Below are 27,306 nucleotides of genomic sequence, written 5' to 3' on the forward strand. Positions count from 1 at the left end.
TATTGGATTTTTTGCTCTGCTTAAATAAACATCTCGTAGAGAAAAAAAATATATATATAATACAGAACATAAGGCCATCCCTCCTGCAAATTTTGTTTAAGTAAAAATCTGCCTTTTTGTCCACATTAACTTCACCTGATGAAAATATGCTCCATGGGATGTCAAAGTTTACTTAAAGTCTAAAAATGTCTTAGATAAGAAATATGTTTTATTTGGTTAATGCATGAAATTATGACTTTAACTAAATTTGTTCAACTTTTATGATTATGGATCTATCTTCTTTTTCTATTATGGCCTAGGAGGAATGTAAGATTTCATTATATAAAAGAATTATTTTTGTCACTGTGACATAATTTTACCTCTAAGAGAACTTTTTTTTAGACTCAAAATGGGAGCTCAAGTTTTCTCTGAGGTAAACCAATATTTGAGCATAATAATAAAACCTAATATTTTTACCTCTTTAATTTCTGTTGTAAATATATTTTGGCAGTAGTTACTTATTTCTTCTGTAACATCTCTACAGAAGCACCCATATTTCTCTATTTGCATTTTCATTACCATCACCCTAGTTCAGATCCTTTAACTCTTCATTGTATGACAAATTGTAAGAATCCTAGTTGGTCTGGCTTCTTCCAATATCTTCTCTCTTCTCCAATTCTTCCCACACATTTATGTAATTTTAAGCCACTCAGTGAAAGACAATTTATATAGCACTTCCTCTCTAAAAATTGCTTAATGCTCAATAAAACTTCTTGAATAAAATTTAAATTATTTATTATGGATTTCAAGGTGCTTCACAATTTAGTTCCAACTACTATTCTATATACTTCTCTTGAACTATTCCCCTATCATATGTTTCAGTCTACTCATACTCCACATGACAGGAATTCAGTTCCTTGCTCCCTTAACTACTTCTGTGAGAAGCCTTTGACCAGTTACCTTCTGCCTGAAATATGTTCCTTGTACCTTCATCTGTTGAAATCTTACCCATCCTTTGGGGTAGAATGCAGGTGAATTCTCACTATTTCCCTACTCTAAAGCAATCTCTTTACTGAGAATTTCTTATGCACTTGTATTTTAATTTTTATTTGTTTTTATGTGCCTTATCTTTCCTATTAGATTTTAAGTTCCATGATGACAATGTTAATGTTTTATTTATCCTTCCATTTTCATCAGAATCTAGTATATACGCTCTGACCCACAGTAGGTGTGTGATGTTTGTTGAATTTAATTAATTTGAACACTAGGGATATAAAAAATGGAATTAGACTTACTTTAGCTAATATGTTGCTTAAGACAATAGTACATGTGGTTGTCTAAAGTTTAGTGATTACTCTGAACTAACACATCATTTTAAATCAAAATGTCAACAAGGTTTTTCTGAAAAAGACCATATACTTTATTTAAATAAATACAACAAAAGCTATAACATCATTTCTAAAATACTTATGAGACGTCTATCATTACCATTTGTACTGACTTTTAAATTGCATTTCCATGTTGTGATGAAAAAGCAGACTTTGCAAAACATTCAAAGATATTTAAAACAGTATTCAGTATCCCAAAATTGGTTATATAATTTAAAAATATAATAAATAATACAATAATCTCCTTATGTAATTCAAATATGAATGTTTTTAAAAATGAAAAAATAGCTTATTTCTCCTTAAAATATAATACAAGAGTTTTTATCTGATTAATTTTGATTTAATGCAGACAAAAGTATCTTCTTAAAAACATAAGAAACACAACTTTTGTTTAAAATTAGAGATGTTTAATTTTATTATATCTAGATCCCAAATTATCCAAAATATTAAGTCTAACAGCTCTTTCTACTTTACCTAAAGCTTGTCAACTTATTAATGTATCTTACTGTCAACTTAAAATTAATGCCTGTAGTTGGATATTACTTCTGACCATCAACTAAGAATTAAGAAAATCTGTAGTATTATATTCCTTCATGTTGAGATATATGCTAGTTCCAAAAGTGTATTTAAAAGCATAAATTTAAAAAAAGATACTTCTGTCATTTATTTAGCAGCTATTATTAAAAATAGGTCATTTTAATTATTTCAGATATTTGAAAGCATTTTATTGCTACTTAATTAAAACTTCTAGTTCTCTTGAGTTATGGTCTGTAATCATCTTTGTTTAACAAACAGTAATTATTTTGTTTTGGTCATAAAAATCACTAAATGTTAATTTGCTGAAGATATTTATTCCTGTATCGTTACCTTTCAATTTCTGAAAAATTAAAATTGTTTTGCTACATCTATTAATGCTCTGTAAGCACAGGTTTTGAACTTGTAAACATTAAAGATATATTGAATAAGCTAGCTACACCTACCTCAGTGAAACCTCTTGGGCAAAATGAAGGGCTTTGCTTATCAGGAAAATTAATTTCAGATCAAGTAACAATTTTCTTCCTGCAAATTACCCTCTTTCAAAGAATCAGTGACCCAAAGATCTTGTAAGATTTTATACTTTTTCTTAAGAGTTCTACGAAAAGCTTTAAATTCCTCAACACGACTGTGATCCTCCCCAACAATTACATGGGACACTCCTTCTTCTAAACATGAAATAACCTGTGCTCCATAAAATCGCAGCTCCAAAGCTTTAATGGACAGCCTGGTTCCCTGGATTTGTGTTGTGAGGTCATTAATAATAGCATACATATCCACATATATGACACACTGTCGGAACATACTGAGAGGGCTGTTATCCCAAGAATACCGATATTCTAAATCTGTAATTACTGGAGACATTTCTTTAGGACTATTCTCCTTAACATTTTTAATTCTTGAGAATACTTCCTTCAGTTGTAGCAGATCTGTATCAGCAAAATAACTGTCCCCATAGCAGTCATATTCACGGGCAAAATGTTCTTTTGTGGATGGACACATGTGAATCATAAAGCAAGGCTGCCATGGAACGTGCTCTTTGGCCTTAAAACACTCTAAGAGCCATTCTGCCTTTACCACATCATGCTTGTTTGAAGAGATGATATTTTTTACTCTCACATTCTCAGTACCTGCAATTATACAATATGTGTCTGGGCCAGGGTTCTGTACAATATAACCACCCAATTCCGCTATGCAATTTTCCAGACTGGATTTTGAATGGCTGTCTGTTCCACTCATAACACAAAATTCCACATCTTCAAATACATTCGAAATTTTGTTTATGTTAGAAAGATCAGGAGCTTTTAAGTGCTCAATAATAGTAATAGCTTTCTTAACCTTAACAGCTTTCCGTTTTTTTTCCTGTGGTTCTTCATCATCACCAGCTATAAAAAGGTGTTTAGTAGCAAGCTTTCCAGATGCTTTTCCTCTAAGGTTTTCTAATTCACTCAGAGTCATACACTCATACCACTCTTTATCTTCTCTTATCTTTTCAATGCGAGGGAAGCGTAGTGTACAATCAGTTTTATACATATCACTGCTGACAATTTCTGCTGCTTTAATTTGAACAATGACAGAATTACAAGGCTCGATATAAACTTCTGGTTTCTCTTTACCACACAAGATGCTATTTGGTGGAGTTCTTTTATGAAAAGGTTTCCAGTGTTTGGATAATTTCAAACCAAGGTCATATAGTTCTTTCATAGTGTATCCAGAACCAACACGACAAAGAGTATGAAATACAGAAGGTTTTTCACCAGGAGGGGGTGTTTCTGCTACTGCACACAAAAAATGAGACATCATTCCTCCCCGAGAACCTTTACCCCAATAACCACCAACAATTAAAATATCCAATTCATCCATTAACTTATTTATATACTCTGGCTTAATTTTTAACCATCCTTCACCACGTTTATCTGGTTTGTAAATGGAAAGTGGATTTTTAATCACAATTCCCTCCTCACATTTATCTATTGCTTCATTTAAAGCATCAATGACTTCTTTTTTAGTGTTAGCCTCTGTTTTTTGTACCACTTCTAGTCTACCTTTTATTGGTGTAAAAACACTATCAATAATTTCATACCTTTTTCTCAAGGTCTCATGTCCCAATTTTTTATTATTGACCATTAACACATCAAAAACACAATAACATGTCTGTAGTTCAGAATCTTCTACCATTTTTTTAATATCAAACTTATTTCCCTTCTGCATAAATATTTGTGTGTTGGGATTATAGGCCATCATCTCACCATCAAGAATACAGTTCTGTATGTTCATTTTGAATGCATTATGAATAAATGGTGTTAAAGAACCTTGAAGGGAAGAGTCACCAAATTGTTCGGTGTAATCATATCCATTTCGAGAAAAGAATTTATACACATCTCCATCTTTGTGCATTTGCATACGCTCACCATCTAGTTTTGTCTCTATGTAGAAACTTTGATGTTTCATGTCCTTTTCAATTCGCTGAATATCTGCCACAGCAGCTAGCATTGGTTTAAAAGCAGAAAATAATGTAATTGAAATATCACTGAGTCCAACTGAAGGATCATGAAGTTCCCTGCACACTTTTTCTAGATCAGTTGTAACATTATGCAACTCAGCAGCATCTCTATGAAAAAGAGAAAATATAGTATGTTGGCTAACACCCAGTTTTAAGTCCTTTATAATCATTCGGATAAGCCACTTTTGTTCAAGAGCTGAACTCTGAGTTATGAGCTGAAGAAGGTTCTTCTTTACCAGATCCTTTCTATTGGCTGACTTGCTGCTAGCAATTAAGTCTAAAACATCATTGACTTGCTGTATGGTTAAGCTTCCTTGCTGTGGACACCGGGGCTTCAACACAAAGTATGCAATCATTGCAAAGTCTCCAGCATCTCCACGAGTTCCAGTTGGTGTTCTGTAATTTAAAAGTTTCTGAGCATCTTTTCCTTCTTTTGGTAAATTAAGCAGCTCAATATAAAGTTTAGCAAACATGGTTTCTTTAATTCCATAGGCCATCCTTTCTCGTTCCAGTTGTGGAAGAATAAGTCTCATGGCTGGATAAAAAGAGTCCGTGACTTCTTTTTCATTTTTATGAATAGCATCATGAAATTTCCGCCACGAATCTAAAAATTCCTTAAAGTATTTGATTTTGTCTGGACGGGATTTACTTTTTTGTATTCGTTCTAAAGTTGAACATAAATCTGCAAAGGGTACCTGTGATGCTACTGTTCGCGAAGCTTGTGAAGTGGCCATTACAAAGTTAACAAATCCCTTGATTTACCTATGGGGACAAAAACATAGTTTTAAGAAGATAAAATCAGGCTATCTGCTCATTACAGGTTCAACACTATAAGCTTTCTTATTGTTCATAACAGTCAAGCCTAGGTCATCAATTGTTTTGCTTCAATTTTAAACATCATAAACAAATGCATATGTAGAGAGCCATCTATAAGCCTTGCCAGCAGGACTGGTAAGTGATTTCATATATTTTGATAGAGTTATAGTCACAATGTCACTAGTCTTTTAAACTATAGCTGATTTTATATATGTTTTATTAAGTTACTTTTCTTTTAAGATACGTTGATAGCATTCTTTCAAATTAATTTGTCTTTTCAATGTCAGGAATGTGATCTTTCTATTTCCATAAGAAATCCACAACTTTATGTCCAAGATATTTTTCAAGATTTTAACTGTTTTCAAATCTCTCATTCAACAAGCATTAAGTGACTACTGTGTATTAGACATTTGGGTACAAAGACAAAAATTAAATTTTTTTCTCAAGAAGTTTACATCTGTGGGGAGAGATAATATGTACACATGCTAGTATATATAAGATATATACAAAAGAAATACAAACTAAATTTGTGGGAAGGTGAGAAAAACTAGCAGCTGGGAGATCTGGAAAGGCTTCAGAGGACTCAACATTTGGGCTGAGCTTTGAAGGCAATTAGAGATGACAGTGGAAAGCAGACCAGGCATGAAGGAAAAATGAGGGAAGAATGGAATGTTGTGTGAAAGACTACAAGAAGGGCAGTGTGGCTGGCTTGGAGAGTATATATAAAGAGGAGTAACATGTAACAGGATTGGAAATAGAACTTGAAGTTAGGTTGGGAAGAATTTTAAAAGTCAAACAGAGGAGTCTATATTTGATTTTAGAGATTATAGAGAGCCACTAGAGTTTGAGTATGAGAATAACACATTCAGATCTGCATTCTGGGAATAATTTAGATGCTTTATGGAGAATAGATAATATTGGAGAAAGAGTCAAAGCAAGAAGATCAAATATAGAAGGTCAATGCAGCAATACAAGAAAGATATTATAAAGGGGTTTTTTATTTAGTAGAGAAAAAAGATAGATGCATCTAACTAATTAGGGCAAAATAAATAAGATTTAATCAGAGATAAGAATAGATATGTAGAGTGAGGGAGAGTAAAGAATCAAAGATAACAATAAAGTTGTGAATTTGGGTAACTGGAAGGAAATTAGGAAGAGGAATAGGTTTTGTTGAGAATGTTTATAGCCCATTCAATATGAAATGTCTAGTAGGCTGCTGCTGACATGGAACTTAAAAGAGAAGTCAGGGATGAAAATATGGATTTGGGAGTTATCTGCATAGAGTTAATAATTGAAACCATGGAATCTAATGATAGGAAGTCAATTTCCTACCTGAATAAGCATTATATCCTCCTGCTCTAGAACCAACATGCTTTATATGCACGTTAGAACAACTGGAGGACACCACAAAGAATCTAACATTAAGGATGCTATTCCTTGATGGCTAACTACGTGATATACTCCTTCCATCCCTCTGTCCTGACTTGTCACTTAGTCTCATTTCTCTTTTCTTGACAAAAATCTAATGAAATTACAAAACTGTGAGAGTCCAGTGTAAGATATAGTGATGAAGAGAGGGGGCATTTATTCTCCCTATAGTTCTGAAATTCTAAAATACTAAATATTTTTTCTAATTAACACTTGGAATACCAACTTTTCCATCATCTAAAGCAATTATTTTTTAGAGTTCTATGCTAGTGCCTCAGCATGGCCTGTAAGTGACACTGAATTCTCAAATGCTATGCCAACAGAGTACTAGTTATGGCAGGAACTATCAAACTGTTAAAAGAGTTTCCAATATGATCCCGATAAGAGACATTGTCTACTTTCTCCAAGACCCTCATCAATGGGCAGATCATTTGGTGATTAATTCTTTGGCCATGACAACCCAATAAAACAACAACAAAAAAAGCAGAATGGCCCTCAGTTCTATGTAGCCACCTCTTCTGCTACTATAAAAATAATGGTAGACTGGTATAAAGGTGACAAAGAATCCTAAGAACTGCAAAAGTTATCATTAAAAATGACAATTATATGTTTCAAAGTTTGAAAAACATTTACATTGATTATTTTATTTGAGACTTTAAAATCTTGTGAGGAAAGACACTATAGGTGTTATTAGACTCATTTTATATATGAGAAAACTGAGATTCTATATTTCAGAGAAGCCAAGTGATTTGTCAGTAGTCACAAAATAGTCACAGATCAAGGGCAAGATCTGAACACTGTCATTCCATAATCAAATCAAACACACATTTTACTACAATTTTTAAACTAAAATATTTACCACTGGTAATCTGAATGTCAGATTATTTTCAAATGTCTAGAACTGGCACACTACTAGACACTCAATCATATCAATATTGACAGTCCCAGTTGCTGCTAAATGTCCCATGGGCATTTCTGATGGTGCATGTCATTTCCTAGCTATCTTCTCAATAGCTGCCATTAGCATTACTCTTTCCTCCTTAATAATTTCAGAGCCACAATCAAATAAATCAGCACTGCCATTTGCTCTTGAATCTATGGTTCCAGTTATATCCCTGCAACTTTCCAAACCAAAATACCTCCTCCTACCAGGTTAACAGTTCCCTAAAAATGTTGTTTTGTTCTATTAGAATGTTAGCTCTTTACTGACAGGGATTGTCTTGTGTGTGTGTGTGTGTGTGTGTGTGCATGTGTGTGTACATACACACACATATATATTTTTTCCCCTTAATTCTTAGTTCAGTGCTGAGTATATGTGAGTACTTACCAAATACATTTTCACTCATCTATCCATTTATCTTAACACAATATGTCTAAAACAGAACTCATCATATTTTCATCCCCTCTGTTACAACTTCTTTATTTGGGTTGAGATATCATCATCCTTACAATCCTCTGAGTTTACAATCTTGAAGTTGCCTTTGACCTTTCCCTCTCCCTTGCTCTGCACATCCAGTCAAGTGCCATGCCTTATTAATTCAACCCCTAAAACACTGATACCATTCTCTCTAATTCACACAACTACTACCAGAATTCAAATATTTAAATTATCTTGCCTGGATTCTTTTGAGACCTAATTTGTCTTTCTAACCAAGTCTTTTTACCCTCCAATCCAACCTCCACACAGCTAGGAAAGTAACATTCCTAGATCACAAGTATAACTATGTCATTTTTCTGCTAAAGATCATTAGTCAATTAAAAATAAAGACCCCAAAATCCAACACTATTTGGCTTTAACCTACCTTTTAAGGTTTACTCTATATTACTTTCCATAACTCTGTTCTATGAAATCAGCCTACATGCTATTCTCTGTACATGATATTCCATCTCTGTGTCTTTATCTAGGCAATTCTCCATGCCTAAAATATATTCTCACCTCATTACTACTCTGTAGAATTAGTTCAAATTCCATCTCCTACAGGAAACAGCCTAATCCCAGTAACAGTTACAATTTCTAGACTGTTCTCCATCAGAAATTATTTTGAATGTCTTTTGTAATTACTTAATTATGTATATATTATTCTTCCTGTAAAATATATACCATTATCATCACTGTCTAGTTCAGGGACTGGCAGAAGATCATAGACTTAAAAGGTAGTTCAAAGACCATCTAGTCTCAGAAAACTAAAGCATTGTGATTTGACCAAAGTCATACAGTCATAAGTAGGGAGCAGATGTGAACCCAGATCTAATGACTCAAATGTAGAGCTTTTTCCTATGCACAACTTATTTGGAAAATATAGTAAGAATATTTTGGAAAAATTGTAAGTTACTAATAGAGGAAATTTCTGAAGACTTCAAAATAGACATGTATGAAAGACAACAACAATAAAACATGACATAACAAGAAACATATATGTTACTTTGAAATTTCACATTCCAGTGCTCATGACAAGTATTTGCAAAAAGATAAACAAGAAAACAGTTGAAGCTTATAGGCCAAAATCTGTTCAGAGAAGGAAGAAAAATTCCATGAAAAACTAGATAATACCCTTAAAATAAAATTAATCTTTGTCTCAATACCCAGTGACTCCAAAAAAAAAAAAATTGGTAAAGAAGGGGTAGTAGAAAAGATGTTGGAAAATGTCAAGAGAAAAAGATAAAAGTGATCAAATATAGTTTATATCTATACATCAAGAATATTTTATTCATCAGAGAGCTAGGAAGCAAGGGACATGTTGAATACCAAATAACACCACCAAAAAAAAAAAAAAAAAAAAAAAGGAGGAGAGAGAGAATGAATTATCTCTTAACAGACAGGAAACACCTGTTTAACAGTTCTAGAGCCATTTCTGAATCAGCTTGTCTTTATAAAATCAGACTGTTAACCTGTTAAGAGTAAGATGAAAATTAACATCAAATAGAATAAAAATGAGAAGGCATGATATATAAATAAAATAGCTTCAACCAACCTATTCAGGGGATCAAAAAATTGACCCCTTCTGCTATGGGAAAAAAAAACAAAGAACAAACATTAAAATAGGTTATTATCATTTCTTAAGGAATTTTACCCAATGTAAATAAACTCTTGCAAAAGAAAACTAAACAAATGCAGAAATTTTTGCCTTTAAACACTTGATATTTGTGCTAAGATGACTAAGATGACAACTAAGGAAAACAGGTATTTAGAATAGTTTTAGAATATAAATTTGTATGATCTTAGGGAGGGTAAAGTATTGTTCCATAAAACATCAAGGAGCCATGAAGGGGGAAAAATATGTTTATAAAAAGCCTGATGAGGAATTCAATTAAGCCATCATGCCAAGAGCATTTAAATATGAAACTTGAAGGCTAAATCATATATATAAAAGTGACAAGATGTATCCAGATTACTATAAAAACTGCTCTCTCAAGCAATGCCAAATAAGCTACTATACTCAGCCTCTAACATCACAACCCTCAATTTGCTGTAAAAAATAGCACTAAAGAGGAGAACCCTTAGCTTAAAGCAAGAAGACACAGAAGTGGTTCATGATAATGTCAACTGAATTTTGATGGCATGGAGGAATTAATCATCAATATATCAAAAAGAGGGAACAATGCTAAATACTTGGCAAAACTAAGATATTACCATCAGCCAAAAATGGCCACTGAAAATACAGCAACTACTAATATCTTTAATTTGTTTCTGATCAGTTCAAAAAATTTTTTAAAATTATCATCTTCGTTATATTTTGAGCTAGCTGAGAGCAAAGACTGTCTCTACTTTTTTTCATTTATGTCTCCTGTACTTAGCACAGACATACAGTGATCACTATGTTTTTTCATTCATTCAATCAAGCATTCATTCACTTATGTTAAAGTCACATAAAATTTTTGAAAGATACAATAGATATATCTTTACTGTTGCCATAATTATCAAGAGAAGCATAAAAGAATCAAAAATGCTCACCAAAGGTGTTAGCCACCTTCATTGAAGATGCAAAGTCCAAACAGAAGAATTCTTTATGGAAGGTGTTGTCCTTAAATGCAAATCCAGAAACACAATGGAACTCCCTAAAATCAGATCCAAAATCATTCTTATAATACCTTATTGGTCCAACTATAAACTGAGTTAAAATCAAGTGAATTTGATACTTATTTGAATGAATATAAGCCATGTTAAAAAAAAAAAAAAAAGAAAGAAAGAAAGAAAAAAGAAAAAGAGGGGCGGCTAGATGACACAGTGGATAGAGCACCAGCCTTGAAGTCAGGAGAACTTGAGTTAAAATCTGATCTCAGAGACTTAACACTTCCTAACTGTGTGACCCTGGGCAAGTCACTTAATCCCAATTGCCTCAGCAAAAAAAAAGTAAGTAAATAAATAAAAATTAAAATAAAAATAAAAAAAAAAAACCCTGCACACCCCATGAGAATTTTAAAAAGAGGTGGGCTAGTCAAGTATCAAGAATCAATCTACATAATGTAGAAATTTCTTGTTTCACTGGTACCCTCATGTTACAAGACATGGGGGAAAATCACCAGCTAAATGGGGGTGAACCCTTTCTGAAGGATTTAAGATAGGGATATAGACAAGGATCATACTGGAAGAGAAAGCAATGATCTATACTACTTAATGGAGCAATCATTTAGCTGTCATCTAATTATAGAAATAAAAGCAATGGAGATGGGGGGGGGGGAGTTACTACCTTACAGTTTTTAGTTTATAGAATTAAAGACCTAAAGATGGAAGGACTTGAGAGGGCATGGAGTCCAATAACCTGATTTTAAAAATGAGGACAATGAAGTCCCAAAGGTTGAGTCAGATTTACACAAATTAGTACAAATAGTACACAATAGGAGTGGATTTGAATTCAGGTCTCTCAATCTTCACAAGATCCTTCCTAAAATAAAAATCTTATTTCATTGTGCTTTAATGTTTATAAATTTTTTTTTTCTCACAACTTATCAATGAGGCAGATGGTACAATAAGTGTTATTTTCACAAAACAAACAAAACAAAACAAAAACCTATAGCAGTTTAGTAGAGGGAGAAAATCCTGCCTTTAATATTTACTATCTAACTTAAGTCAAGTTGTGTTTCCCTATCAGTAACTAATAATGTTACTAATTAATAATAATAATAATACTAATAATGGCCTCAGTTTCCCTATCAGTAATTAAAGGAAGAGGCTCTTGCATCATCAGCTCCAGATCTAGGATCCCATGACTCCATTACAGTGGATGACCTATGCCTAACTTGGGAGCACACCCTACTGAGCGTCAGGGCAAGGAGAAGCTTCCAGGTCCTCTAACTTTAAGTGCACAGTTCAGAATCAGGTCCAGGTCCCTTCTCCCACGCATCCCCAATCCCCAGAGATGGCGTCAGCAGCTTGGGATTCGGTAACTGCGTTAGGGGGGATGCTGGAGGGCCATTAAGGAGGTTGTTGCCCAAAAAAGGAATACAGAGAAAAGGGACAACTATGGGATGCAAGGGTCGAGATGGAGAGAGGCAGAAGAGAAAGGAGCCCAAAGTCACCACCCTGCTCCCCGGCCCCGCCTCACTTTACTCCCAAGCTCCTCAATCGGCAGGGTCCCCGCTCAGCTCAGGAGAACTCTGCTCCGGGTAGCCGGCTCGGCAGAAACAAGAACCCTGCACAGGCGCAGTCTGGAAGCAGCCTCGGCTGGAAACCCTCGGCAGTTACTGCGCATGCTCAAGGAATCTAGCACAGAGAACCTGCTTGCTTTGTGGGATTTAAAATTGTAGACCCAAACGTCTAGCCGTTCTGCTCGGAGCCTTTCATTGGATCAGGAGAGCAAACTGACTTCTTCATAACACAAGACTTATCACAAATGTCCCAACCTACTCTAATCAGAGGCTAGGAAAGAAAGAAAGAAGTGGATTTGAATCTCCTTTATGGTACTTAACTAAAGTTCTGACATCCTCTTCCAGATCAAGTTTATAAGATCTGTAAATCAGAATCAATAAGCATTTATTAGGCACTAAATATGTTCCAGGCATTCATAACTACAGCACTAATCTCACAAGGTTATTTTGAAGTTCAAGTAAAATAGGTCAATTAAAAGAACTTTGTCTTTGCATGATATCAATAAAAAGCCATTTATTGTTTCAATTTAGAAACTTCAGTTCCTATCTTCACATCCTATCAAGTAACAGCTTTTAGTTAAATGAAAGAGATTATCAGTATACTCTGGTACAATACTGTCCTGTATTGCTTCTCTCAGTTTTGCCCCACACGGTTTTATTTGTATATGTGAGGGGGAAAATAAATCTATATTAGTCTGAGTTTGGATCTATTAAATAAAGTTAATAGTAAAAAACATCCATTTGAGGCAATTTTCCTACAGTGTTGGTCCAAGAATAAAAATCATGGTGGCTTTAAAAAATACATCAGGAACAGTAAAACAAGAAAAATAAGAGAATTCAATTCAATCATTATTTATTAAGTTTCTTCTAAGGATAAAGTACTGGGAACTTGAATACAAAATGAAAATTAGTCACTTCCCTTAAAGGGTTTATATGCTGAGTATATTAACAAATATATGTGAATGTACATATACATATATATTTAGATGGAAAAGTAAATAAAAACAATAAGAGTGCCACTGCTGACAAAAAATAAAATGAGAGAGGTAGGACCCTTAAATGAAGAGATCAGAGAAAGATTTCTGTCATTAAAATGGATAAGTGACGCTGGTCAAGGGCAATAAGAGGAAAAAGGTCTGAAAAGAAGTTGAAATTTATACTGTAGTCTAAATTTTATCGGTTGCATCCACTGTGCAAGGCATTCCCCTTTTTCGAGGCTCAGCTTCCTCAGCTTTTGTAAAACCAGGGGATTAGAATGTCTTTAAGATTCCTTCCACATCTAAAATTCTCTATATTATTTCAGATTTTTAATTAAGCATGCTTCAGACTAGAATTTTATTTCATTTTACGGGAGGAAATGAGTTTTCCTCCTTAATTAGTTTGAAAAGGACTCACTATACAGCCACCTTATCGTTACTGATGAGTAAAACGAAGCCAAGTCTTGAGTGACAGAACTGGGACAAGAGCAAAGATACGAGAGGCTAAGGGTTCTAAAGAGAGCAACACTAGGTCCAGAATCGAATCTCTTCTTTGGAAATTAACAGCGGTTGGTCACAATCTCCAGCTACCTACGTTTCTTTTAAGAAAAATGCTTTAGAAACCATGAAGGATTATATAAACATGAGTCATCTCCTGGCTCCTAAACTAAGGCTGTTCAATTAATTTTCCTCTGCCAAGCTAAATTCTCTTGGAGCTATCTGAATTTTTTTTTTTTTCTCAACCAAACTAAATGAATCCATTTAAAAACCTCTGCCTCACCCTCTCGATTCTCCGAATTAATGAAACCCTGTTTTGACATATTCTGTGGGTAGTTCTCACTCTCCGCTCACCATCAATTAAAAGCAAAATAAAAAAGAACTTTTATTGGGTAGACGCAATAGTGGGCGGAGACAAAAGTGCAACTTGATGATGATGCTTGCGGATGATGATGCCAAGAGAAACCCGCTGGACTGTGGTCTCATGTTAGGACATGCACAATTCGGGAGAGGAAAACTTCCGGAGGATCCTGAGAGGGCTGAAACCCAACAGAAATCGAAACCCAGCCTGGAACCCTTCCAGGATATTCCTTGCGTGCGCGGTCACGTGTGCGTGTATGACGTCACTGAAGAACACCTGCGCAGTCGGAATGTTGGGATTTTTAACTCTCAGGCTTCTCTCCTCTTTCTTCTCTCCGCATTTACTTCCACGGTTTAGATAGCTACAAGCTTTCTTTCCTCCGCGGCCACCGTTCAAATCCCGGAACCGAGGACGGAGGCCCGCCCTTACCCCATCCTAACTCCACCTCCCCAGACGCTGACACCACTGCGCATGCCCAGGGGCGCAGGCAGGTATTAGATTTGGGGAAGCCGCGCCACTGGCCGCTGCCTCTGCGGTTCCTGACGCGGCGGGGGGGAGGGGAGAAGGCCGAGGCGTCGGGAGCGTGAGACCGCGGGACGACATTTGGAGGTGACACACGCAGCGTGGGCCGGAAGTGGAAGTGGCTGGAGCGACGCTGTAGGAGCTCCGGAGGAGGTGGCGGCGGCGGTGGCGGCGGCGGACCGGGTCGAGGAGGCGGACGCGGAGGAGGAGGATGAAGAGCGACGGAAGAAGCGGCGGTCGAGGCTGTTGCGCGCTTCCAGGTTTAATGTTTCTGGCTACCTCCGCGGCCGAGGAGCGTATCTGAGTAAGTGAGGTTTACTACAAAGGCGGGCAGGGGGCCAGGGCCGGCCCCGTTCTCCTACAGTAGGACCTCGGGCGGCCACGGCCCCGGGAGGGAGATGACCTGCAACAGGTGCCGGGAGCGGGAGTGTCGGGGGCCGGAACTGAAGCCCCGAAAGAAGTGTTGCCTGTGTCCCCAGGCCAGCTGAACTGAAGCATCACCCCCGGCTTCTTTTTTTTTTTTTTTTTTTTTTTTTTTTCCCCCCCCCCTGGATCAGAACCGGCCGAGAGAAGACCTAAAAGTGAAATAAGCGCCCCCCTTCACGAGCAGGAGAAAAAGGGTTCAATTTCTAGGGCTCATTTGGTTAGAAGTCGTGGGTGGCTGTAACGAGAACCTTGGTTACTGGTGATGTATGTCCTATGGGGCATAAGCGTCTGTCTGTCACTGCGGGAGCTATTCATTCTGTAGCCTAGTCGCCGAAAAGCCATTTTTTGGGGGAAAATAAAGCAGCTTGTTATCAAAGCTTGCGTTTGATAGTAGTCGTCTTCATTTCTTGAAACTTGTAACTAAGCAATCCTAAAAATTATATACGGTTTGCGGAATTGCCTGCGCACTCCAGTGCCAAAAACTTAAATGCTCTTAGAATTGAATTATTCTAATTAGATTGACAAGTCGGTACCCTGGAAGTCCCCTTTCCCACCTCCCTAAAAACAGGCAAGAGAAAGATAAGTTATATAGCTGTTTGCAGTGATATGAGTGATGTTTCCTAAAAAACCTAAGTAGGCCAAATAAAGAGCAATTTTTGGTGATGTAAAAATAAAATGTACCAAACATTTTAAAAGCAAAAAATGAAAATGTTCATAAGTAAAAATTATTTCGAGAAAGTCCTGAAGGTAAGTTTAACTTTTCGGAACAAACCACCCTAGAGCGTAGCATATAACTCGATGAAAAAACCATTAAGATCCTTTTTTTTTTTTTTTTTCCCCCATTCCGTCATTGTTTCATGTTGTGCTGGAAGTTGCTGATACAGACAGAAGTAAAACTAAAGTTTAAAAAAAATTAATAATCTGACTGCCCTCCAAAAGCTTACATTCTAGAACTCATATTCAATGTGCAAACATACATATTTTAGGCATTTAAGGATTAAATGGAGGTAATCTCAAAACAAAGAATTTACTGTGAGAGTAGATCTCTTTAAAGAAGGTAAAATTTAAGCTGAGTCTGAGGGAAAGCAAACCAAGAAAAATAGTTTGATATATTTCTCAAGAAGAGTTTTGTGCTAAAAGTAGCCCCAGCGGGAAAGAGCATTGATTCTCAAATTTAGCGACCTGGCTCCAAGTTCAATCCCTGACTTAATACTTTGATAACTTCAGGTAAAATACCTATACTCTTCCTGTCACTTCTTTCTTTCAAATTCACTTTTTGGAACTCTAAAAATGAGAGGGTTGGAGGAATGGCTCCTCACATCCTTTTTTTTGTGCTGATGATTTTAAGCTTCCACGAATTAGGAATTCTTAACCTTCTTTTGAGTGCTATGGACCCCACTGCATGTAGTCTGATGAAATCTTTGGACTTCTTTTCCAAATAATATATTTAAATGCGTAAAATAAGGTATATAGAATTGTGAAAGAAATCAATTATATTTAAATAAAGTAAATTCTCTGCCTAATACACATCTAATACAAGCAGTTTGTATATCCTATTTTGTTCTGTGGATTATTTTTGTTTTATGTCTTTGTTTCCTCCAATATCTCCTCTTATTTGTCTAATAGTTTCTTCTCGTTTTTTTTTAAATGTTTATATTTCCTAAAGATCTGTCCTGAGCAATTCCTCCCCCCTTTTTTCCTATCTTTATACTTTTTAAGAAATTCATTCACTTAGATGGATTCAACTTACCTTTACACAAATGACTCCAAAACCTCCATCCCTGACCTCTTACCCAAATATCAAACCTGAATTTACAACTGCTGAGTAGATATTTAGTAACTAGCATTTATCTAGCACTTGAAGTTTTGCAAAAATTCTTTATGCATATTATCTTCTTTGATCCTGACAACAACCCTAGAAGGTAGGTGCTATTGTTATGCTCTTTTTATTTATTATTGTCCTCTTTTTAAAGGTAAAGAAACTGAAACTGGCAGAGGTTGTGACTTGTTTAGGGTTACACAGCTCAGTGTCTGAGGTTGGATTCCAAGTAGATGGCCTACCAAGATCTGAGATTTAAATAATCATAAACTGTCTTCCTTTTCTTCTTTTTTTGATTTCCTTACTATTACTCTGTTGGTGAAACTTCTTAGTCAGAGACCTAGCATTTAACATAATACCTATCATAGTACCAGTAAGCTCTTACTGTTTCAGGCAATATGCCAAGCACTGGAGAAATAAAGAAAGGCAAAAAATAGCCCTTGCTCTCATTCTAATAGGAGTGGAGTGACAATGTGGAAATAACTATACACAAACAAGATATGTGCATGATAGATTGAAAAGACTTAATGCAGAAATTGGGATTTTACCTGAAACTTGAGAGACCCCAAGAGAAACTAAGAGTCAGAGATACAAGGAATTCTGGGCATGGAAGACAGCCACTGAAAATGTTAAAGTTGGGAGATGAAGTGTTGTGTGCAAGGAATTGCAAGGAGATAAACCTCATTGGATTGGACACTATATGGAAGAGGGGACGGTGTAAGAAGATTGGAAGGGTAGAAAGGGAGGGGACAGGTTATGAAGGACTTTGAATGCCCAATGAGATTTTATATTTGATCCTAGAGGTGATAACCCCTGGAAATTATTTGAGTAGGGAACTAATATGGTCAGATTGATGTTTTAGGAAGATTAATTGATAGCCCTATGGAAGATGCATTGTAATGGGAGAGACTTTTTTCAGGGAGATCAACCAGCAAAGTTATTGAGACAGTTCAGGTCTGATGTGATAAGGACCTGCACTATAATAGCCATCATATCAGAGAGATGTTAGGAGGGTAGAAATGATAGGAATTAACAATTCATTGGAAATGGGGACTTTATGAGAGTGAGAGGTTGAGGATGACACCTAAGATATAAGTCTTTATGACTGTAACAATGGTGGTATTCTTGACAGTAGTAAGGAAGGTAGTGAGAAAGGAGAGCTTAGGGAGGAAAGTTAAATTTAAAATATCTAAAAGGGAGCTGAACATGCAGAACTGAAGGTCAGGAGAGAAGTTAGGGCTGGACAAGTAGATCTGAGATAATAATTGAAACCAAGGGAGCTTATGAGATCACTAAGTGAAAAATTGTAAAGGAAGAAGAGAAATTGGCTCCAGACAGAGCTTTGGGGACCCCCACTCTTAGTGGGTGTGATGTGGATGAATGTCCAGCAAGGGAGAAAGCTATGGAGCCATCATACAGGTAAGGGGAGAATCAGAAAAGAGCAATATAGTGAAAACCTAAAGAACAAAATATCAAAGAGAAGAGGATGATTGACAGTATCAGAGATTGCAGAGATTGAGGAGGCGGCATCTAAGAAATGTACATAAAATTTATATCATTGATAATTGCATATAGCAGTTTCATTTATGATGATGGAAGTCAGAATGCAAAGCATTTTAAAAAAGAGTGAATTTCAATTGTGTACAGTGTTAAACCATGTTTGAAATAATATTATAAAATCCAGCAAATATTTTAAAATTGTCTGTTACTACCTAGGCTCTATGCCAAGTACCAGGGGTACAGAGACAAAAATGTTAAAAAAAAGTTCTTGCCCTTGAAAAGCATCCATTTTCTTTGTGTGTATGTGTATATACAATGCAGATATGAGGAGATTCAATCTTTCTGAAGGGACCAAACCGGTAGAAGGTGGAGTTAAGTTCATTCAGCTAGATCATAGAATCATTGTAAAATAAATGAGGGCATGTCAGGGAATCTAGTTTATGAAGGGGTTTAAAAAATGTGAAGCTGAAGAATTTGGTTTTTTGTTTTGTTTTTTTTTCCTAGAGACAAGAAAGAACTACTAAGTTCTAGGTTATGTGCCACTTCCTCCATGAATATTTCCTTGTCCCTCCCTCCCCTTTTTGTTTAATAGTAAAATATTCTCCCTTGAATCTCAGCACTCACATATCTTCTTTGTGCAATTATGATGTCTCATTTCGTAACATAGTAACTAATGAATGTTAGATCATGACCTTCATGAAGACAGTAAAGTATGCTAGGCTTTGAAGGGGGTTAAAAGAAAAATTGTACACCCTTTGCCCTCTAGGAGCTGACATTTTAACTGAAATGATCTGATCTAATTAGGATTTTTCAGACAGATTACAGTTGTTTTCTTCTATGACATTATCTTTGGATTTAGGGCTAGATTTATTTAAGTATACTGCTAAGATTATTAAAATGACATTAAATAAAGTTACTAGTGTAATCCTTGTGTAGATAATTAATGTATTATTCATGTGTTATTAGGTTATTGTTAGGTTAAACTAGACCTTTAATTTGTATAAGAGGATGTACCTTATTTTTAGGCCAATCATTTCTAAGAGCTTCTGAATTCGATTATGCTATAACTATATAATAAATAATAGTTATGTGATTGTTACATATACTTATATTCGTGCACATGTAACTATTGTATGTGTGCATATATTCATACAACTGTATGCCAGGCATTGTGTTAGATTCATCCATACCAATATTAATAGTAATAATAGCTAACACTTATATAGTACTCGGTATATCATGGGCACTATACTAAACACTTTACAAATATTATCTCATTTGATCCTCACAACAATCCTTTGAGGGGCAGGTAGTGATATCCCCATTTTATAGTTGAAAGTAAAACAAACAGGAGTTAAGTGACTTGCCCAGAATCACACACATTTAAATATCTGAGACTGGAAACTCAGGTTTTCCATATTTCAGACCCAGTATCATCAGCTTCCTCTATTTGCTTGATTTTTGACACAAAGATTTTATCATGATGAGGAAAGTATATGTATGTTGAATATGTGTTTGTATATATAATAGTTACATATGTACCATGTGTTGGAAACACAAAGTGAAAAAGAAGAGAGAGAGGACCTTAGAAGCAACTCTGATTTTATATATGAGAAAACTGAGGTCCTCAAAGGTAATTTGTTCAGGGTCACACAGCTAGTAGTTATCGGAGGCAAAATTGGATCCCACATACTACTGACTTCAGTTGTGCCATGTTGTCCTGAAAGAACTTAATATTCTGTGGGGGAGTTAAAGGATGTGAAGACAACATGTGCATTTTTTGATATATACAAAGTAAATTTGTTGATGAGAAAAGTTTTGTGAGATATTTTAGGATGCAAGTTGGTAAAGAGGAAAGAGCATTGAACATGGAGATGGTGCTTTAAAGATAGATCCTAAGCTTCATTCCTAACCCTGTTAAATTTTTGGCAAGTCTCTTAACCTTCCTTAGTTTTCATATTCTTCTTTGTAAAGTAAAGAGGTTATATTAGATGAAAAGTCTCTTCTAGCCTTAGATCCACTTCTGTGATCCAGAAGGTAATGGTTGAGTTAAATCTCAAAATAAACTTAGGATTCTAAGAGGAGTAGTTGAGGGGCATTGCATATTCTAGAAATGGGGGATGATCAATTCAGGAAAAAGGAATGGGAAATGGAGTGTCATGTATTGTGGTGAATTATAAGGCCTTACTGACTGACCTTAATTTTTGAAGGAGAGTTATGTAAAGGGGTTGAAAAGGTAAGTTGAAGCCAGGTTGTTAAGGAATTTCAGTGCAAAGGTGGTTTATTTGCTTCCACAGAGTGACTGAGTTGAGAATATGATGTGATCCAACCTTTACTATATCCCTTTGATATTATGTAAAGGTTGGATTGATGGGGTAAGGCATTTGAGATATGAAGAATAGTTAGTGTGTTTCATTAATCCATTCTAGTAATTTTGGGAGCCCTGAGGAGGGCAGGAAGGGACATATGGATTGGATATATAAGCCAAGGGATGTTGAGGGGGCAAGAATGATTTTGAGTTTTATGTACTTGTATTATTGGAAATGAGAATCATCAACAGTAAAAGAATCTTGAAAGAGAAGTGTATTTTGAACTAAATATGAGTTCTGAAAGATCTTTTCTTTGCTCTAACCTGATGCCCTTTTCCATATGCCCCTTTAAAGCAATACACAGTTGAATTCAGTGCTGAGGAGATTTTGATTTCAGTTACCCTAATTTTATCCCCAGTCTTGCCTAGTTTCCTCAGGTATATTTTTTCTCTCTAAACCCCTTCGATATCCAGAAATTCTCTTCAGACTCTCAATTCCTAACCTTTCTATCCTGTAACTACTTTTTCTCAAGAGAGGCAACATGGTACTCTTATGCAGTAATGTCAAAATCAAATAGAAATCATGGCCAGTAATCTGTACATAGGATCCCTGTGGGTCATATGTTAGTTTTAAAATGTGGTATTATCTATGTTTTATTGTATTTGTTATTTATTTGTGGTCTACATACACAGCACTTTGTTATCATTAATGTTTGACTCGTCTACTGTAATGCATATATAGAGAGGGTGAACCTTAAAGCTTCAAAACGAAGTTCAAGCCTTTCTTCTGACATACACTGGCTTGTGTGACTCTAGACATGTCACTTAACCTCTCTAGGAATCTCTCTAAGACCAAATTGTAAATGAACCAACCTGTTAAGGAGCTTTCTTGTCTGGTCCAACTCTTCATGAACTTAAGGATCAATATTCTTCATGAGGCTTTCTTGGCAAAGATAGTGAAGTGATTTACCATTTCCTTCTCTAGCTCATTTTACAAATGAGGAAATTGAGCCAAATAACTTCGGTTAATTTGCTCAGACTCGCATCTAATAAGGGTGTGAGGCCAGATTTGAACCTCAGATCTTCTGATTCTGTTCCCAGCTCTCTCTCCACTTAACCACCTAGGTGCTTTTAAAAATATCAATGATGTTACACAATAATAATAGTTTGTATACTATGAACATTTTGTATTGTTGTTCATTTGTGTCCTATTCTTTGTGACCCCTTAAATCATAGTTTTCATGGCAAAAATACTGCAGTGGTTTGCCATATCTTTACAGTGGAGTAAAGCAAATAGAGTTAAAGTAATTTGCCACCGTCAAACGGCTTGTAAGTTTCTGAGGTAACATTTGAAGTCACATCTTCCTGAGAACTATTCACTAAACTACCTAGATCAGTGAAAATAAAAAAAAAATCTAGCATCTAACCCTTTTCTCAAGCAGTAGTATTTTCTACTATCCATTTAGGAATTGTATTTTATTATATTTCATTCTTTTAATTGTTACTACTTTAATAATACTGTTTTTATTAAAAACTTAAAGTATTTCATCTACATTACTGGTTAAATAGACTTTTAGAGCTTTGTCTAAGAAACTATCCATGTTTAATAACAGTGTCTTTATGGGAAACTTTGTTCTATAATCTATAGAATTGATTTAAAGTAAACTCTTTACAAGATCCATTTGTAAATCATTGAACAATTAAGTAATGTGTAGGGCACTTAACAAAATTTTAACTACAACATTATAGTTTTTCATTTCTTCCTTATCATTGTTTCCCTAGCTTTGACCCAAAAAATGTGTTTATTATTCAGCAAGCACTTACTAAAGCACACGTCTTAAAGGCTCTATTCTAATCATGGATTTGAGAAAGGAATAAAAAAGGCAAAAATTAAAAGTAGACCCGGACTTTGAGGAATTTACATTCTACCGACTTTTATTTAAATATGATTTTTCAGATTAGATTATGTTTGACATCTTCCATAACATGCACCATCCCCTTTGGATTTAGGATCTGACACGGAAGTACAAGGTATTTAGACTACAGTTAACTCAATGTCAATTAAGAGCATTCCCCAGTTTTTGTTCAGAAAGGCTTATTATTGTGGGAATTTTCTTGGGCAGCAAGTTGTCGTCTAATTTATTGATAGTCAGTGATTGTTCATTCACGCCACATGATTATTTAATTTTTTTTCTTGATCATTGTGTATGAAATTAATAGATAATATATTTTATTTCCAACTTTTTGGTGGCACACATCTGTATCTCCATTTCAGATGCCCAGATGTCATAGTTTCCCAAATTTTCAAACCTTGGCTGAAAAAAATATGGATGTTGAGAGCATGTTAAATCTCAATCATAATTTAATGGAAGTGTGATAGGAGAGAAAAGCATCTGGAACTATGATTAAATAGTAGTGCTTTCTCAACACCCCATTGCATTCTACTTATGCTTAATGTATTTAGTTATAAAAACATAATCTTGAATTTTTTTTCTTTTTTTTCTTCCTTTTTTTTTTTTTTTTTTTTTTGCTGAGGCATTTGGGGTTAAGTGACTTGCCTACGGTCACTAAGCCTGGAAGTATTAAAATGTCTGAGGGCTGGTGCTCTATCCATTTGTACCATCTAGCTGCCCCTTGAATTCCCCCCCCCCCCAAAGAAAAAATAAGACATAGGTAATTGCTAAACATAATATAAAGAAATATCATTATCAATACCCTTACAATAAGGAATTTGATACTAATGAATATTAGTAATAACAACAAAATCAGTCCTTTGTCATGTGTTCTGTTAATTCTTTTAATCTTCACTATCTAATTTCATTTATATTTCCATTGATCTGTAGAAGTATATATTGCATAACTCATTAGTTATGAAAATATATTTTATTAATATTGGTTCTGCTATTGTAGATAAAATTAAGATTGATATTTTAATTACCTTAATGTGAATTTTTGTAAGTAAAGTTTGATGCTATGTTGGTATAAAATGTTTTAAATTTTTTCACTAGTATATATCACTATTACAGAGGTGGCTAATATATAGACCACTAGGTGACCTGAGAAGGCCTAGTTGGATGATCATGGATAGGTTATTTCTTCAAGTTCTTGGTTTCAAGACTTTGCAGTTCAGTTATTCTTTACCTAATACCTCTTTTACACTGTTAATTGCTTTCAGAACAGTTCAGATACCATCTTCTATATGAGGTCTTTCCTGATTTCTGCTTCCTCCCCACAATGTTACTATATAGTTATTTTGTATATATTTATAGGGATATATATATATATATATATATATATATATATATATATATATATATATATATATATTCCACCTCACTAGAATATAAACTCCTTGAGGACAAAAATGGTTTGATTTGGTTTTTTTGCTTACCTAATTTCTTTTAGTCAGGGCTTAATAAGTGCTTGATTTTTTTTCATCTGTAAAATAGAAGTTATTGTTTTTATTGTATTTCAAAAAGTTGTTATAATGGTCAGTTGTTTTAATACATACATACATATATGCACATACATAAATATATATAATAAAATACATATCTATATATAAATTATACATATCTATCTATCTATCTATATATATATATCTATATACACACACACACATATTTATATGACATAGGTCAATTCACAAGGAAGACTGGATATAGAATCAGAGGACTTGGATAAGAATCCTGGCTTTCTCACTTACTCTGTGAGACTCTGGGAAAATCATTTCATCATTCTGGGCTTCAGTTTCTTTAACTGCAAAATGAGGGGTTTGGACTAAATCCTAATTCTTAAACTGTGGGTTGAAAACCTTATGGGATCATGTAACTGAATGTAGGGTTACAAAATTATAATTATCAGTAAATGTTTGTTTTGTATACCTATTTTTTATATATACCCTGAGTTGCATAAAAATTTCTTAGGTGAAAAGGGGTCACAGTTGAAAAAAATTTAAGAAGTCCTGGACTAGATGACTATTTGATTCTTTTCATGTCTAAATCTGTAATCTTATGCTTCATAACTTGACAAAATAATATACAAATGTACAATAAATAAAAGGCTTGGGCTTAGGTCATCTATAAAGTTCTTGATTGTTTGATTTTTTTCAATAATGGAAAGGCACAGCCTGAAGAAGTGAAACTTCTGCGGTGACAAAAAAAGAATAAGTTTAATTTAAAAGAATTTATCTACTTCCATTCTCTCTAAATCTCCAATTCCCATTTAACTTAGTTATAGAATGAATAATCCAACATAACAGCAGAGAAGCACTATTTCACTTTTGTCACTGACTATACCCAGATTATAGTTTCTTGTTGGAGGGTAAGGTCAGGATTGCATTTAGGACTTTGAGAAGTAAGTAGAAGTACCCAAATAATACTAAATGATTTTATCACTCGTTGCAAGGCAAACATGATGCTGTATATTTATAACATACTTTATGGTTAACAAAACACTTTCTTGTGAAAGTACTTTCACCTGATTTTTCAATCTATTTTAAATTATTATGTTAGACTTTTTTTTCCTTAAATTATTATGTTAGACTTTATTTTCCTTAGATTCCCCCTCTTCCATTTCCCCTCTCCTCCATAGTCACACATATACTCTGAGATCCACTGGCTCTTGACTGTCTTGCTATTCCTTATACAAGACTTTCTGTCATCTAACTCCAGGCAACTTAATTGCCTGTGCCCAGTGCCCAAGATTCTTTCCCTTTTTACATTTCTTCCTGGTTTTACTGTCTTCCTTCAAGCTAAACTTCCATCTTCTACAAGAATCCTTTCCCTATTTCTTTTAAAGCCTCTATAGTACCTTCCCTCTGTTGTTTATCTCCAATTTATCTAGCATTTAAATTGTGTGTAGTTTTTTCTCCTGTTATGTGCCCCTCTCTCCCACTCCCCACTGCCATTAAACTCTCCGGTTTTTGTCTGTCTTTGTATCCCTTCCACTTAGCACAGAATTAGGTGGTTAATAAATCCTTATTATTTGAACTTTGACTGCTTTATTTTGGAATAAATTTTATTTCTTTTTTTAATATAATAGCTTTTTATTTTCAAAATATATGCAGGTAGCTTTCAACATTCACCTTTGCAAAACCTTGTGTTCCAAATTTTTCTCCCTCTTTTCCCCACTCTCTCCCTTAGACAGCAAGTAGTCCAATATATGTTAAACATGTACAATTTTTCTATACATATTCCAACATTAATCATGCTGCAAAAGAAAAATCAGATCAGAAAAGGAGGAAAAATGAGAAAGAAAACAAAATGCAAGCAAGCAGCAACAAAGATGATGAAAAAACTATGTTTTTATCCACATTTCAGTCCCCACAGTCTTCCTTCTGAATGCAGATAGCTCTCTCAATCTATTAGAATTTGCCTGAATCACCTCATTGTTGAAAAAAGCCACATCCATCAGAATTGATCATCTCATAATCTTGCTGTTACTGTGTACAATGTACTCTTGGTTCTACTCACTTTACTTAGCATCAGTTCACGTAAGTCTCTCCAGACCTTTCTGAAAGTGTCTTGTTGATTGTTTCTTATAGGACAATAATATTCCATAACATTCATAAATATTACTTATTCAGCCATTCCCCAACTGATGGGCATCCACTCAGTTTCCAATTCCTTGACATTGCAAAAAGGGCTGCTACAAACATTTTTGCACATGTGGATCCTTTTCCGTTTTTTATGATCTCTCTGGGATATAGGCCCAGTAGAGACTCTGCTTGATCAAAGGGTATGTACAGTTTGATAAGCCTCTTAGGCATAGTTCCAAATTGCTCTCCAGATTGGTTTGATCAGTTCACAGCTCCAACAATGGTATCCCAGTTTTCTCACATCCCCTTCAATATTTATCATTATCTTTTCCTGTCATCTTAGCTATTCTGAGAAGGGTGTAGTAGTTCCTCAGAGTTGTCTTAATTTGTTTTTCTCGGATCAGTAGTGATTAGAGCAGTTTTTTATATGACTAGAAATAGCTTTAATTTCTACATCTGAAAATTGTTCATATCTTTTGACCATTTATCAATTGAAGGTTTGTATTCTTATACCTTTGAATCCGTTTTCTATATATTTTAGAAATGAGGCCTTTATCAGAACCCTTGGATATAAAGATTTTTTTCCACTTTTCTGTTTTCCTTCTACATGGGTTTTGTTTGTATAAAAACTTTTAAATTTAAAATAATCAAAATTAGTCATTTTGTATTTCATAATATACTCTAGTTTTCCTTTGGCCATAAATTCCTTCCTTCTCTACAGATCTGAGAGGTAAACTATCCTTTATTCTAATTTGCTTTTAGTTATCAGTGTTTTATGTCCAAATCATGAACTCATTTTAACCTTACCTTAATATATAGGATATTAGCTGTTGGTCAGTGCCTAGTTCCTGCTGTATCATTTTTCAATTTTCCCAGCAATTTTGTCAAATAGTGAGTTCTGATCCCAGAAGCTGGGGTAGATTATTTTTGTCATTGATTATTGTTATTTTATGAACCTAATCACTTCCACTGATTTCTATTCTTAATTCTATCAAATGATTTTGATGAATGCTGCTTTAAAATATAGTATGAGGTCTGGCACAGCTGGACTACTTTTATTGCACTTTTTTTTCATTACTTCCATTTAAATTCTTGACTCTGTTCTTCCAAGGGGACTTTATT

General features: G+C 34.8%; 2 protein-coding genes across 6 annotated transcripts in view; one reads left to right on the top strand and one right to left on the bottom strand.

Moving 5' to 3' along the window:
* Positions 1-532: 532 nt before the first annotated feature.
* Positions 533-12,302, bottom strand: LIG4 (DNA ligase 4). The gene is made up of 3 exons (XM_003765741.4): positions 12,192-12,302; positions 10,601-10,704; positions 533-5,166 (listed from the first exon to the last, which is right to left on the bottom strand). The coding sequence occupies exon 3, from the start codon at positions 5,136-5,138 to the stop codon at positions 2,403-2,405; it is 2,736 nt and encodes a 911-aa protein (XP_003765789.1). The 5' UTR covers positions 5,139-5,166; positions 10,601-10,704; positions 12,192-12,302; the 3' UTR covers positions 533-2,402.
* Positions 12,303-14,715: 2,413 nt separating this feature from the next.
* ABHD13 (abhydrolase domain containing 13) overlaps positions 14,716-27,306 on the top strand; it is a 52,199-nt gene continuing 39,608 nt past the window's right edge. For 3 of the 5 annotated variants that reach the window (XR_004232848.1, XR_004232849.1, XM_031958699.1), the window contains exon 1: positions 17,601-18,256. Coding sequence is in view for 2 of the 5 variants with exons in the window: in XM_031958699.1 (XP_031814559.1) it covers positions 18,208-18,256 (49 nt within the window). In the remaining 3 variants the exon portion in view is untranslated. Of the gene's footprint in view, positions 14,897-17,600; positions 18,257-27,306 lie in introns of those variants that run through there. The other 2 variants (XM_031958701.1, XM_031958700.1) reach the window with 2 other exon arrangements.

This window comes from Sarcophilus harrisii, chromosome 3, assembly GCF_902635505.1.
Source record: "Sarcophilus harrisii chromosome 3, mSarHar1.11, whole genome shotgun sequence".
Taxonomy (NCBI): domain Eukaryota; kingdom Metazoa; phylum Chordata; class Mammalia; order Dasyuromorphia; family Dasyuridae; genus Sarcophilus; species Sarcophilus harrisii.